The sequence below is a fragment of the Tupaia chinensis genome, unplaced genomic scaffold (genome assembly GCF_000334495.1).
Source record: "Tupaia chinensis unplaced genomic scaffold, TupChi_1.0 Scaffold000280_1, whole genome shotgun sequence".
Lineage (NCBI taxonomy): Eukaryota > Metazoa > Chordata > Mammalia > Scandentia > Tupaiidae > Tupaia > Tupaia belangeri.
In genome coordinates, this window is record NW_006159763.1 from 1335080 (window position 1) to 1348496 (window position 13417).

The 13417-nt window shown below is 46.7% G+C and overlaps 1 protein-coding gene across 1 annotated transcript in view; it reads right to left on the reverse strand.

Moving 5' to 3' along the window:
• The window catches only part of KMT2C (lysine methyltransferase 2C), a 221622-nt gene that overhangs the window by 15236 nt on the left and 192969 nt on the right, over positions 1-13417 (reverse strand). The window contains exons 42-47 of the mRNA XM_027772541.1: positions 9880-11559; positions 5479-5688; positions 2245-2386; positions 1953-2100; positions 382-560; positions 127-263 (exon numbers count right to left, since the gene is read on the reverse strand). Of these exons, the coding sequence (XP_027628342.1) occupies positions 127-263; positions 382-560; positions 1953-2100; positions 2245-2386; positions 5479-5688; positions 9880-11559 (2496 nt within the window). The remainder of the gene's footprint in view (positions 1-126; positions 264-381; positions 561-1952; positions 2101-2244; positions 2387-5478; positions 5689-9879; positions 11560-13417) is intronic.

Consider the following 13417-nt stretch of genomic DNA (forward strand, 5'->3'; position numbering starts at 1 on the left):
GTCCTACTCTAAACCTCGACCTTTCATCCTCAATAACCCTGCTGCATGTGTTTCGCTGTAAGCCACCTGAGACATCTTTGAAAGCGACGACAGATTCTAAAAGTGAAGAAGCCGTTTCATCTTTACCTCAGCAGCTGCAGGGTGCAGGGTGATTGCTACAGATATAAGACCCGATCTGGGACCATTTGGGGATGAACCAAAAGGTGATGTGAAAAATAAAGTGCCTGGCTCAGTTTTGATATCATTTCTTCTTGATTCTGAACCTAAAAAGGGGGAAAATGGAAGGAAGGGAGAAAGAAGTATTAGCAGCCTTCCCAAATCACACACACGCCTCAGCAACTGTGGCATGTCCAGGGAGGTTGGGGCTGAGCATCTCCTTACTTTTCCCCACAGTGCTAGGAAGAATCGGGATGATGGGGGATGGCACTGGCTCCGGAGGCTCCTCTTTGACCAACGCCAGATCTGGGTACCTGCTCACTTCCGCCCCCACCACGCTCTCAGGAGAGGACGAGGGAACGAAACTGTCAGGAGTGTCCCGATCTCCACAGTGATCCTGCATCCTGAAAGAGGAACGCACGTGTGTCAGAGCACTCAGCGCAGAGCCATCACAGCGGCCTCCTGTGGCAGTCAGACACCTCCATGAGCCCCACAGCAAGGACACTCCAGGCAACAGTGGCATAAATAGCCAGTGAGTCAGTTCAGGGTCAAAGGGACACCCTCTGGGGAAAAATGTAAGAAACATATAGCTATAAAATAACGTAACCATATGTTTCCCTCTGACCAAAGCTTCAGTGTAGAAGTTTAAAGACCTGCCAAAGAGGAAAATGTTCAGACCATAACCTAGAAAGGATGAAACTAGCACTGGAAATTCCAGATCGCTGGACTACAAGAACATCCCTGTGGCCTGGCAAGCACAGGGCGAGGCCATGTGCAACAGCCATGCTGTGACGACCAGCACAGACCAGCTACCCTGCCGCTGCGCTTCTATGGCAACATGGGTCTTCGTGGCTTTGCAGGCACTGACAGCATAACGTGGAGGAAACAGAGACCAGTCCGCTCCGTCTAGTCCACGAGCCAGCTTCGACCAGGGCAGCCCTGCCATCTCAGGCTGAGCTGCAGACATCCTCGTCCCCAGAGGAGATGCCATCATGTGGCAGGAGACCCGAGAGAGGCTTCTAGACAGGGTCCTGTGGATCCAGGGTGGAGCAGAGACCTGCCTAGGTCACCAAACATGCACCCTGGGAAACTGCCACCCACATCTGCTATCAGGGGGTGCTGCTCCCTGTTACGACATTTGGGACTTCCTGGTGGGAAAGCACAGGATGAAGGAGACCTGGACTCTACATTTGAACAAGTTACTTTTCTCTTTGTCGTTAATAAAATAAGGGACACAGACTAAATGGATGTCTCATCAAATAGAAGGCAGTGAGAGGATATTCCAATGAGGGGACTGTCATTTGATTTTGTATGTAGAACTCTCTGGAGTTGGGGATGATGGTCTGTTAAGGGAACCTCACTGCCCAATGAGCAGCCTGGGCTAAAGAGTGACACAAATCTGTCAGTGACGTCTGGGTAGGACAGTCTTCAGACCCTTCTGCATACACATCCTCTGCCATTTGCAGCTGCTGCTTATTTTAGACATCTACAAACACAATAAACCCGGCAAGTCACATTAGAAGCTTAGGAAGGACAGTCGTCTTTAGATACCTCACACAGATTATTTGTTGCCTAATGTCTACTTGACTGTTAGGACTGCTTGGATTCTCTGTATCATACCATATTTTTTATGCATAAACTAATAATATTTAATAATATGACTGTCTCAAACTTTTAATTCTAAAGAATATTATTCACCGAATTTTACCTCTCAAATACTTTCGCATGTGATGCCTACAGACATTATGAATACATACACGTGTAAAAAGCTAAGAATTGAGAAAAGGGTCTTCTACCTTAGTTCTTCCTGATTGTTATGAGGTGGCGTTGGAAGGGAAGCTGGAACATCGACGGTCTTGGGACCCTGAGCAATAGCCCTGGCCAACAAGTCGTCCGGTGGTCTGAACGGCAGTGGAAACGGTTTAGGTCCTAGAGTTTTAGTAACTGGAAAAGTAAAACACAAAACCTTAAACGGCATTTAGTGGACACTGGTAAGCCGGTGAACTTTACCATGCTATTGCCACCCCCACACACAGCCGAACAAGACCCATTCCTCAAAGATGTCAACTCTGGAGGCTGTCCTCATACCTTCGTGGCTCACTAACACTCCGGCTTTCCCAGCAAGTTCTTCCGTTGTTGCAAAACCATTTGCCATCTTCTGACAAGCCATGGGAGGTGGTGTAGGAGGAAGAGAGGCAGGGGGTGTTGGAGGATTACTTAAATTATTCTGCTGCAGAAGACCAAAAAATTTTAAATTATATGCTACAGAGCAAATACGCAATGACCTTGCTAAAACTTAGTTTCGTGAATTTTTAGCACACGGAAGCAAGGTTACAGAAATGTAATCAAGATGGACCTTCATCCCCAAATGCACACCGAGAAGAAAAATACACACACAGGCCAAAAGTCTCATTTATATTTCTTAACTCTTTAAAATTTTAATTATTTTTTTTAGGTGTTATGATCCTCCTGGCCTTGGCCTTGCACATCGCTGGCCACCACGGCCAACCTTCAGGAGGAGCCGGCGTCAGACCAAGGGCCTCCTGTGGTGCCGGCAATGAGCACGGCATCTCAGCAGTGGGTCACAGTGAACGGCCCCAGAGGGCTTTTCAGTGCAACGACGCCTCATGCTTTCAGGAGCACATTTTTATCTACTACTCACTTTCACACAGCTAGAGTATTCAGCTCTGAAATGAAGAAGCTAATTTCCATTACGCCTGATTCTATTTTATGTCCCTCTTGTCAGTTTTCATAATTATAGCCAGGGAAGTTTAGCTTTAAAGTTCAACCAATAAATTGTAAAAGGGTCTCAAAAATTCCTTTATTAAAGTATCATTAGGATACACCCAAGTTTGGGTCAACAGGTGGTGTGGTGGTTAAGGCACTGGACTCTCATATGGCCAACCACGGTTTGAGTCCCAGACACCTGTTAGCTTGATAATCATGCTGGACACAGATGTGCGCGCGTGCTCCAAATCCCAAGAGAATGGAGAAGGAATTGCAGTGAGGTTATCACCTCTGGCGGGGCGTGGCGAGGGGTGGAGGGGCAGGGATTTCTCACATTCCCTCCATCTCTCTCCACTTTTCTCCAGCAAGCGCACATGCCCTATAACAAACCACCCCCTCCCGGGCCAAAATATATATATATATATATAAATATGTATATATATATATACACACACCTAAGTTCTTGGGCAAGCCCTTTAGCCTGGTGGTTAAGGGAGCTAGATCCCACATAGCTGACCACAGTTTGAATCCTGGTCTCAGTAGTTTGAAAAACACACCAGGCACATGTGCATGCACACCCCACATTCCAACAGCAAAGAAATGGAGCCAGGGCTTCAGTAGGAGGAGTGCTCTCTACCCGCAGCCCCGTCTGCTTCTCTTTGGCAAGTGCATGTACCCTCTGGCAATTAAAAACAAGAAAAAGAAATGCCCTAGTTTTATTAAAAAAAAAAAGAAAAAAGAAAAAGAAAAAGACTAAGAATGTGTGGTCCTACTGCAACTTGCACTCCAGATACTAGAATATGGATTGTCTAAGATCTCTAAAAGCGAGAGCTGCAGCACTACTACTAAAATGGCCAAATCGCTAACAAATGTTCTTCCTCTTCCAACATCTCTTCCAGATTAACATTTGTCACCAGTCGGTCAGTTACTGACCCGTCTCTCAAGGAATGCTGGGCTATCCCAACAATACCATGCAAATCAAGTGCAAAGGGGAATCACAAATCTCGCAAAGGTTAAGCAGCTCACAAAGAGGATGGAGTGTTGGTGGAGAGCAGCTTCCTCAGAAGGAAAGGCCTCTACGAGAGTCAGGCAAGTGGGAGGGAGAGCAAAGCATCAAGACACAGATGGAGCATCAAGGAGAAGGGCCTCAATAACAGGGACGGAAGAGAAGCCCTTGGGAAACCCATGCCCTCAGATACTTTTGCAAAAAAAAAAAAAAGAGTATTTTAGGAAAGTCAGATATGAATTAAAGATGTCTTATGATGCCATTATAGAAATGTGTTAGAAAAACATCATCAAAAGATAAACTCAGTTTGGTTTGATGTTATTTTAATAGTCAAGAATTAATGCATAGTTCCAAATGGTACCCCTAATGACTAGATAAAATACCTTTAAGATTTTCAATTTCATTTTCCGAGGTAAAATATTAATCGTATTTTTTTATTCTCATTATTTACCATGAATTCAGATTCATTTTAAGAGTTAAGAGACTTCAGGGAAATAAATACTTCCTCTACCTTGAAAATACATAACAACTATTTCTCACAGCTTGTATCCTTACTCTTCTGCCTCTCTCCAATGTTCATGTTAGAAATACATCAGCAAATAGGTTTTTAAACTTTCAGCTAAACTTGGGCTTTGGTGACCTTGGAAGATTGGATGTAAGCTAGATGCAGTAACTGAGACAGGGTCTGCTATGGTGTCCAAGGACGTGGCAGAGACATACCTTGTAGATCAACTGAGAATAGTAGTCCGAAACCCCTTCAAGGGTGGCACTGCCAAAAGTTCCTAGAAGTCGATTCCCACTATTAAATTGGCCACTACCATAAGGAAGAAAGTGCGCAAAGTTCACTCCAATGATTGGTTCCATTAGAGGGAGCAGAGAGAGCTGCTATTAAAAAACACATTTGAGAGTAATGTACATGATAAACAAACAAAAGTGAGTGTTTCTCAACTTCCTAAGATCCAAAGCAATTTAGTCAAATAAGGCTGGAGAAAAATAATGACTTAATACAACCTTCAAGTATCGAAATGTTGGAAGAAGTGAGAGAGACTACAGAATCTTTGAGACACTTAAAAATAAACTTTGCTCCTATCTGTCCTAAAGGTGTGTTGAAGATATCTACCATGCTTGCTCAGTGAGAACCAGGGCACAGCTGAGGCTAGGTACCACCAACGGGCACTACTAATCGTGGCCTACTCACAGGCTGCTGCCCCCCTCTGGAACCACCACGAGGTATGAAAGTAGAGCGTGCCGCGGGGAGAGCCCACTGGCTACATTTCTTTGGATCCAGTCACAGGTGATGGGGACAGAGCTGTGCTGGATCCTGAAGCTGCTCCTGCACAGCAGGGAGGCTGAGCATCACCTACCAGCCTGTCTACATTCTACGCACTGTAGGCGCCCACGAGAAAGGGGCAATTCTGTTGAGGCAGGAAGCCTAGCAGATTCCTTATGGGAATGTTTTTTATCCCTGTAACTCTCTACTCTAACTAGGAACGATACCACGATAAAGAGGAAATCTACATTTAACAGGATTTTAGGGCATGTGTGCTCACTTCCCTGGTCTTCGAAGGGGGTTATGAGGAATGACTCACCTGCTTCAGGTGGGTGAGTGTGTCAGTGTTAGAGTACATGGCTTGTTTCTCCTCTTCGTCCTTTTTCCTTTTCTTTGAGCGAGGTGCTGCTTTCTCCCCAGTCTTCTGAGTCCGTTTGCTTCGCTGTCTCTTGGTTTCAATTCCATCTGTTTTTGACAACTGGTTGTTGCCACATCCAAAACCACCTTGCATTTGAGCCCCTACTGTTTGCTAATATAATTGAAAAGGTTAAGAGATAAGTGAACTATTCACAGGTTTGATTTTTAGCCCTTGCTAATCCAGTTCACTCCCATGACTCTATTCCTAACGTGGGTACTAAAAGTTGAGGGAAGATGGACAGTGGTGTCAAATGCTCTCACTGTTCTTAGAAAATGTCATCTCTTTCTCCAAACGTCATACTCATGGTGGGAATGAGCAAGCTGCAGAGCTGGAGGAGAGGGAACTCCGAAGTACCAGGATGAAGCTGTCCCTCTCACTGACCACGCCCCTTACTCCTGCTCACAATCTGTAGGTTCCCAGAAAGTTTCCCGGCCTAAGATTTTCAGGTGAGAGAAGCGTAGCCCCGAGAGGAGGAAGGATCGGATGCTGGGCTGACAAACACTGGCTGGATGGAAGTCAGCGAGAATGAAGCTAGAGAATTCCAAAGGAAACTTGCTTTTGTTGTTAAGAAGTGAAAAATAAGGTAATCCTAAAAGGCTTCCAAGGATAGTATTATTAAAACCTAGAGATACAGGAATATTTTTCAGGCCCCATTATTCCTAAACTTAGGATCAGTATTTTGTCCTGGACAATTACTGTAACAAACTGAGCACTGAGAGTTTGAAGATGAGTTTCCAGTTATATCTTCTATGACTTGAAGTGCGGGGGAGTCTCCCACAGAGGGCTGGATGGTAGGCTGCGTGCTCACAGCCTCTGTCCTAACTACTGAGCTTGCCTTGTGCTGCAAATACGCAAGCTTGAATGTGTTCCAGCAAGCTTGAATGTGTTCCAACAAAACTTTCCAAGTTTATGGGCAAATTGTAATTTTTGTATAACTTTCGGGTGAAATATTACTCTTCAACAGATGTTTTATTTTCCCCGATCATTTAAAGTGTAACATCCATGCCTATCTCATATGAAGGGGGAAGGCTGGAGTGGACACAGACTGCCCCTTCTGAGTAGACCAATGGCTCTCGAAGGGCAGTCTCCAGAGCAGCAGCAGCACCAGCAAGTGTACTGGTGAGAAAAGCAAGTATCTCGTCCCACCCAGACCTACTGACTCAGACTCAGGGCTGGGCCCAGCAACCTGTGTTGACAAACCCTGCAGGCAACAGTCGTACGTACAACAATGCTTCTCCAACTCCCACAGATTCTGATTCCTTAGGTCTGTGGAGGGGCATGAGATTCTCATTACCTTTTAAAAAATATATCTTATTTTTCTTTAGTTTCTTTTTTTTTTCCTTCTGTAATGTATATGTACTTGCCAGAGACAGAGACAGAGAGAGAGAAAGGGGAAGTGATGAACCATCCCCCTTGGGGCGGGTGGGGGGTGGCCACGCTGCAATCACTTCTCCATTCTCCTCTCTGAATGTGGCACATGCACCTGGCGTGTTTCTTGAGCTGCCGGGTTGGGGACTCTGACTGCACACTCGGCCTGTGGAATCCAGCCCCTCCACCACCATACTAGCCATGGGCTGGTCCTGAGAGTCTCAGTTCTATAAAGCTCCTCTAGGTGATGCAGAGGATGCTGACCTCTAAGGCCTGCACTTTGAGTAGCAAGAGCTTACAGATTTCTGGCTGGCTTGGATGGGACTAGGAACGCCATCCGAGGCTAAGTACAGCGCCCCCTCCCTTTTGTCAGTGAGGGTATTTTCTAAGACCTCCAGGGAAGGCCTGAAACCTCAGAGCACAGAGTTCTATAGAAACTGCATTTTCCTACACATACAGCCCTATGATAAAGTTTAATTTATAAACCAGTCACAGTAAGAGACTAACAACAAGAATACAACAGGACAACTAAAACAATACACTGTGATAAAAGTAATATGAATGTAGAGCTATAGTCTGAATATTTCTTCCCAAAATTCAGGTGTCGAGCTATTGACACGGAATTATCAGGGTGAATCCTTGGTCCAAGTATAGTGTCAATGGAGGGGGCCTTTGGGAGATGAGGAAGGAGGCCATTAGGGCAGCCCCCATGACTGATCTCGTCGATTCATAAAGAGAAGAACGGTGACTAGGAAACACCCGCGACACAGAACTCACACTTTTTATTTTTTTGAGAGAGATTTTTGCTATAGGGCATGTGCACTCACCAGAGAGACAGGACAGAAAATGAGAAATCACCCCTCGGGGGGAGGGCCACACTGCAATCCCTTCTCCTCCATTCTCCTCTCAGGATTTTGGGCATGCACACGCGCCCGGTCTGAGTTTTAAGCTTCCAGGTCTAGGACTCAAACTGCGGTTGACTCCATAGGAGTTCAGAGATGAAACCACTATGCCATGTGCTGGCCCACAGAGCTCACACTTCTGCAATCTGCCATGTTGGGATGCAGCCAGAAGATACCCACCAGAGGGAGCCTCCAAACCGGGAGATGAATCAACCTGTACTTTTATAAATCACCCAGTCTTGGTTATGCCTGTTAGCAACAAAATAGCAGACTGAGGTGTGGTCTCTCTAAGTATCTTATTGTACTGTATTTACCTAGCTTCAAAATTGAAAAATAAAGTCTCCAAAAGTGAAAAGCAGAGTTGAAGGGGCCTACAGAGTGGTAGGTCAGGCACTTAAAGTGCTTTATGGCCAGTGTATCTAATACAGTGATTCTTACAACAATGCAACTACATTTCAATCAATAGTTATGGAAGACTACAAAAGGCGGAAACCTGCCCGAGACCCAGTTAGTATTATACTGTATGTGTTTTCCATCTTTTACTGATGCCTACATAACTCCGTTTTAAGCTGTTAAGAATCCTATACCGTGTATTTTCCATTGTGGTGACTGCTTTTATCAGCTGACATGTGGCTGTTTCCCACACCACTAAGTAACCTCATGTAGTACGAATGCGGACACAGATGCCCGAGACATGGCCCGCGCTCTAGGAGCTGTTCAACAGCACTGCAGGTGCCACGCAGGGGTAGTGGTGCGTGCCGACACCAACAAGTCTCAGGCTGGCTGAGCTGAGAAAGGTATCTAGGGAAGATGATGTCAGGACTGAGTTTTAAAAGAAAGATATTGTCTAGATCTATAAAGAAGAGAAACCAGAGTGGACAGCAGCATACGGCCGTGCACAGAAGGGTGAAAACACACACTCTTAGGACTGCAAGTCGGTCTGTCTTCCTCAGGGCACAGATGCTCTTGATGGAGCCTAGAGACTGGGCTGGCAGCTGGGTATGCTTGCTGGTGACAAATACGACTGGAAGAGTATAACCACTAACATTGATACAAAACTACAGGAACCCAGGTCAGCACACAGATCTCTACTGAACGGTCAAAGATGACACAGGGAGAGTAAGCCAAAGCTTGCAAGAAGATGAGTCTCAGTTACAACCTTAAAAATGAAAATTTCAACAACTAGCTATACCATTTCCCAACCCTATTCACTTAAAATAGAGAAACGACTAAGATCTGGTTTGACGCCTCACGAGGAAAGCTCTCCGCATGCACAGGTGGGGACACAGCTGTCTGAGAGACCAGGTGTGAGAGCTGTCAGGCAGGTCAGTCCACACATCCCAGAAACCCCAGGTTTGGAAAAAATCTTACTTAAATTATCTGAATGAAGGGGACAGATTCTTATAAAGGTCTATTTCCAATTAAGCTCTTCACACAAATGAAAAAACAAAAGCAAACCCAATGTTGATGAGTCAAATTCGGTAGACTATTGATACACAGGAAACTAAAAAGATAAAATACTTCTTACAGATAAGATTACGTTTGTGGAACATCGACACGTGTATCAACACATGGTGACACTCAGACACCTAGCATGCACTACCCCCAAAGGTCCCCAAGGACAGTAAGAGCAGTGCACGAGCGATCCTCTGTGTGTAACGAGGTGAATGGAAATGACAATAAAGGCACACGGACATTCACTTCTTTCACTTCAGTTAGATCAACTCAGAGTGGCTGGCAACCAGCTGAGCAGCACCTGGTACTTATGAAATGGATTACTACATGTCTTTGCTGTTTAAGAAAAAAAAAAAAAAAAACCAGCAAATACATGGACAATTAGTGTAGTTTACGGACAGAAGTAAAAATCATGGCTCCATGGAAGTAAAATCGACAAAATAAAAAATGACTCTTAGAGTTAAAATGTGGCAAATATTAATAGATTAAAATGAACACCACTGTTGACTGATATGCTATAAGAATAACCTAAAACAAAAGAAAAACCAGCAAGCTCTAACTCCCAGGACGCACTTACCAGTCCTTCAGCTGGGCTCTGCTTCTCCAGGGGCTTACTGTCCTTCACACAGTCCTCTTCAGCGCAGAAACTGCCTTCAGGTTTTTGGAGTAGCAGGGGGGAGGACTTTTTATTCTTCAGCAAGTGTTTCAGAAGCTCATTCCCGGAGTCGCCTTTGGCAGTAGGGGCCCCGACCAGAAGGGGAGGGCTCTGCGCCAAGGGGCCAGGATGGGTTGCGCCTTGGTCCTCGACCTTCCGGCTGCTATGTCCCTCCAGCTGAGGCTGCTCTGGGCCTGGGCAGAGCTCGGTCTCAGCCTTCTCTACCTTCACCTCTTCGACTTGGGCAGGAGTCTCCAGGGCAAGCTTGTCCCCCCCTGGATTTGCACACGCCTGCTGCTTTGGAGGTCCCTGGGAGAAGTCACTGCTGGGTGCTGTGCTTTCTGACTCTGTGCACGGCTGCCCCGCTGCCACACTGGCTGCTGACAGGCTGCCTGGTTCCGCCGACTCCTCTTCTGGCTGTGGTGGCGGCTCGCCCGGCGTGTTCACCGTGGGGGTGGAGGAGGGCTCTGAGACACTGGGAGTCAGTGGGGCGGTTATGTCCGAGTGCGGAGTGGATGGGGCCTTGGTGGACTCTGCATCATCATCTTTTTTCTTTTTTCTTGTTCTTTTCTTTTTCCCCTTTTCTTCTGGGATTATATCAGAATACAACTGAATGAGCGACTGGGCAGATCCCGAGTAACTCTGTCCATGGGTCACAGTCGGGTCCTGGCCGCACGGGAAGCTGCCGCCAGCTACTGTCAGTGCGGCTGGTAAGGCGGGTGTGAAGGGAGCCCTCACTGGGGACTGCTGGAAGCCATTCCCGGAGAGAGTCCCATGTCCCTGCTTCACAGGGTGGAAGTTTGGGCTTCCTCCAGGGACTGACGGCGAGTCGGGAACAAAGGAGGGAGGTCCCGCTGGCCTTCGCTCGCTGGACTGCACGAACGCCTGCGCTGGCGGTGAGGCAATGGACCCCTGCTGCAAGGCCTGCTGCTGTAACGCCTGCCCCACCTGCTGCTGGTGCTGTGGGGACTGCATGAAGTCACAAGGCAGGTCGGGACCGTAGAAAGGCGCCTGGGGCACGGCCGTCCGACTGCTCAGCTCTGCGCCCCCCGTGCCATGCTGCTCCAGCCCCATCCTCTGCTGCAAAGCTCTCTGTCGGTCCACCTCCTGCATGAGCTGGATGCGCTGTCTCTCCTGCTGTTCCCGTAAGCGTTCTTTCCGTTCCCGTTCTTGAAAACTTTCACTGAAGGGGTTGTTGTCATCAAACTCTACTCGTGGAGGTGGCCCACTCTGAGGATTTGCATTCGACACCGTCCCTGGGGCTGCTGGGCACGGTTTCATTGGTAATTGGGCCATCGGGGGCTGAATCCGGGGAGGGTTGAGGGCGAGGTGAGCACTGGCAGGTTGCCATCCGGGTAAACCGGGCATTCTCACAGGGCTGGTGTGGCCAGGAAGGACTGTGGGGTGCTGCTGGTGCTGAAGCTGCTGGGGCACCATGGGAAAGCTGGGCTGGCTCAGGGGGGGTGGAGCGACACTGGGAACCAGGGGCGGCTGGGGCTGGACGCCAGGCATCAGGGTGGGCGGGGCCATTGCACACTGCTGCTGCTGCTTGATCCGATAATCCTCAATCAACTCGGCATGTTCTTTCTGCTGTTTACGAATCTGGAATGAAACAGGCCATTACTCATTTACATAGAATATAGTTACCAAATAAAACATGGTCTGATGATACTGGGAGGGTTTGATTCAGAAGGCAGTTAGACTTGCAGAGGCACGAATACTTGGCTTAGGCAATGGCAAAAATCACTAAAACGTGCCTTGAGAGACCTTAACTAAAGACTGCCAATTTTTTTTTTTTTGAGAGTTTTTTTTCGCTATAGGGCGCGTGCACTCGCCAGACAGACAGAGAGAGACAGAGAGACAGAAAGCGAGAAATCACCCCCCAGAGAGGATGGTCACACCGCAATCCCTTTTCCTCCATTCTCCTCTCGGGATCTTGGGCACGCACGCACACATGCCCGGCGTGAGTTTTAAGCCACCGGGTCCAGGATGCGAACCACGGTCGACTACGTGGGAGTCCAGTGACATAGCCATTACGCTAACTGCTGGTCCCAGGACTGCCAATGTTTTTAACAACAGGATTTTTCCAAAGTTATCTGTGAAAGGTCTTCACGTATGAAATACTTAAGACAAGTTCCAAGATAATTTTCTGAATTAAGTAATAAGAAAACTCTTACTGGGCAAGTCATATAACTACTTAAACTAGACACTGAAACGGGAAGACAGTATACAAGCAACACAGGAGCAGGTGTAACTGAGATGCCTTAGAAGTCACATTAAACAAGTTACAATAAATGTCAGATTTAACTCAAAGGTTAACCACTTAAACTGGTTAAGATTTCATTTCTTAAATACACAAGGCTGCACATTTTAAATCAAGACGATTTCTAGCACCTACAGCATTAGCATACTCCCTTCTCCACAGGTTAACACTAGATGACTGAGTAATACTAGTTAATTCATTCCAAAAACCTCTGTGTCCCGGCGTGCTTGACAGTCCAGTCAAACACAGCCAAGATGTCCTGCAGACCTCATCCACTCACTCAGGGAGGTGGAGAATGAAAAGATGCCAAATGACGTGCATATCTTTCAAAATCACCCAATTTTTCTGGATAGATATCCGAACACTATAGTTCTAATAGTCTTCCAACTATAATTCTAATACTTTTCCAACCAGTTTTCTTGGGCTTCCCAGGCATGCTAACATATTTTCTGCAAATAGTAGCATCTGGTCTCTTCTCCAGTAACTTAACTATTTTTTCTTATCTTTCCAGACTGGGTGACTAGTTGGGACTGTGACTGTTCGATGCCACTGGACTGGTATTGTACGAGTGAATGTACATAAAGCACCCAACGCCGTGTCAGGAATGAGAACCGTTCACCCTGCCTTTCCCAGGATACTTACAAATACTTCCAAACATGATCAGCTACTTATCTTAATGCGATCACACTGCATCACTGGCAAGTATGTCATAATGGATGACGTGTCCATTTTTAAGAATGTCTTCTGCTTTAACTTATTATTTACCATCATTATTATTATTTTCCAATTATGACAAGAGAGAGAGAGATAAAGACACAGAGAGAGAGAGAGACAAAATGAAAAAGGAAGCCACCAGGTCTAGGCTTGAGCCACAGCTGGCCATAGGGGAGGTGCAGGAAAAGTGCTAAAGATACTTTATTAGAAGTATCTATTTTTAAAACAATATCTACCTGCACTAAACATGGCCCCAGAGAGGGACTCTAAAAAAACCTCTTGGGGTCAGCAGATGGTACAGTGGTAATGTCGCTGGACTCCCACACAGCCAACCGTGGCTGGAGTCCTGGACCTGGTGGCTTAAAACCCATGCTGAGCACGTGTGCATGCATGTCGAAAATCCCGGGAGGAGGATGGAGGAAAGGGGATTGCAGCATGGATACCCCTCCCGGGGGATGATTTTTCACTTTCCCTCTCACTGTC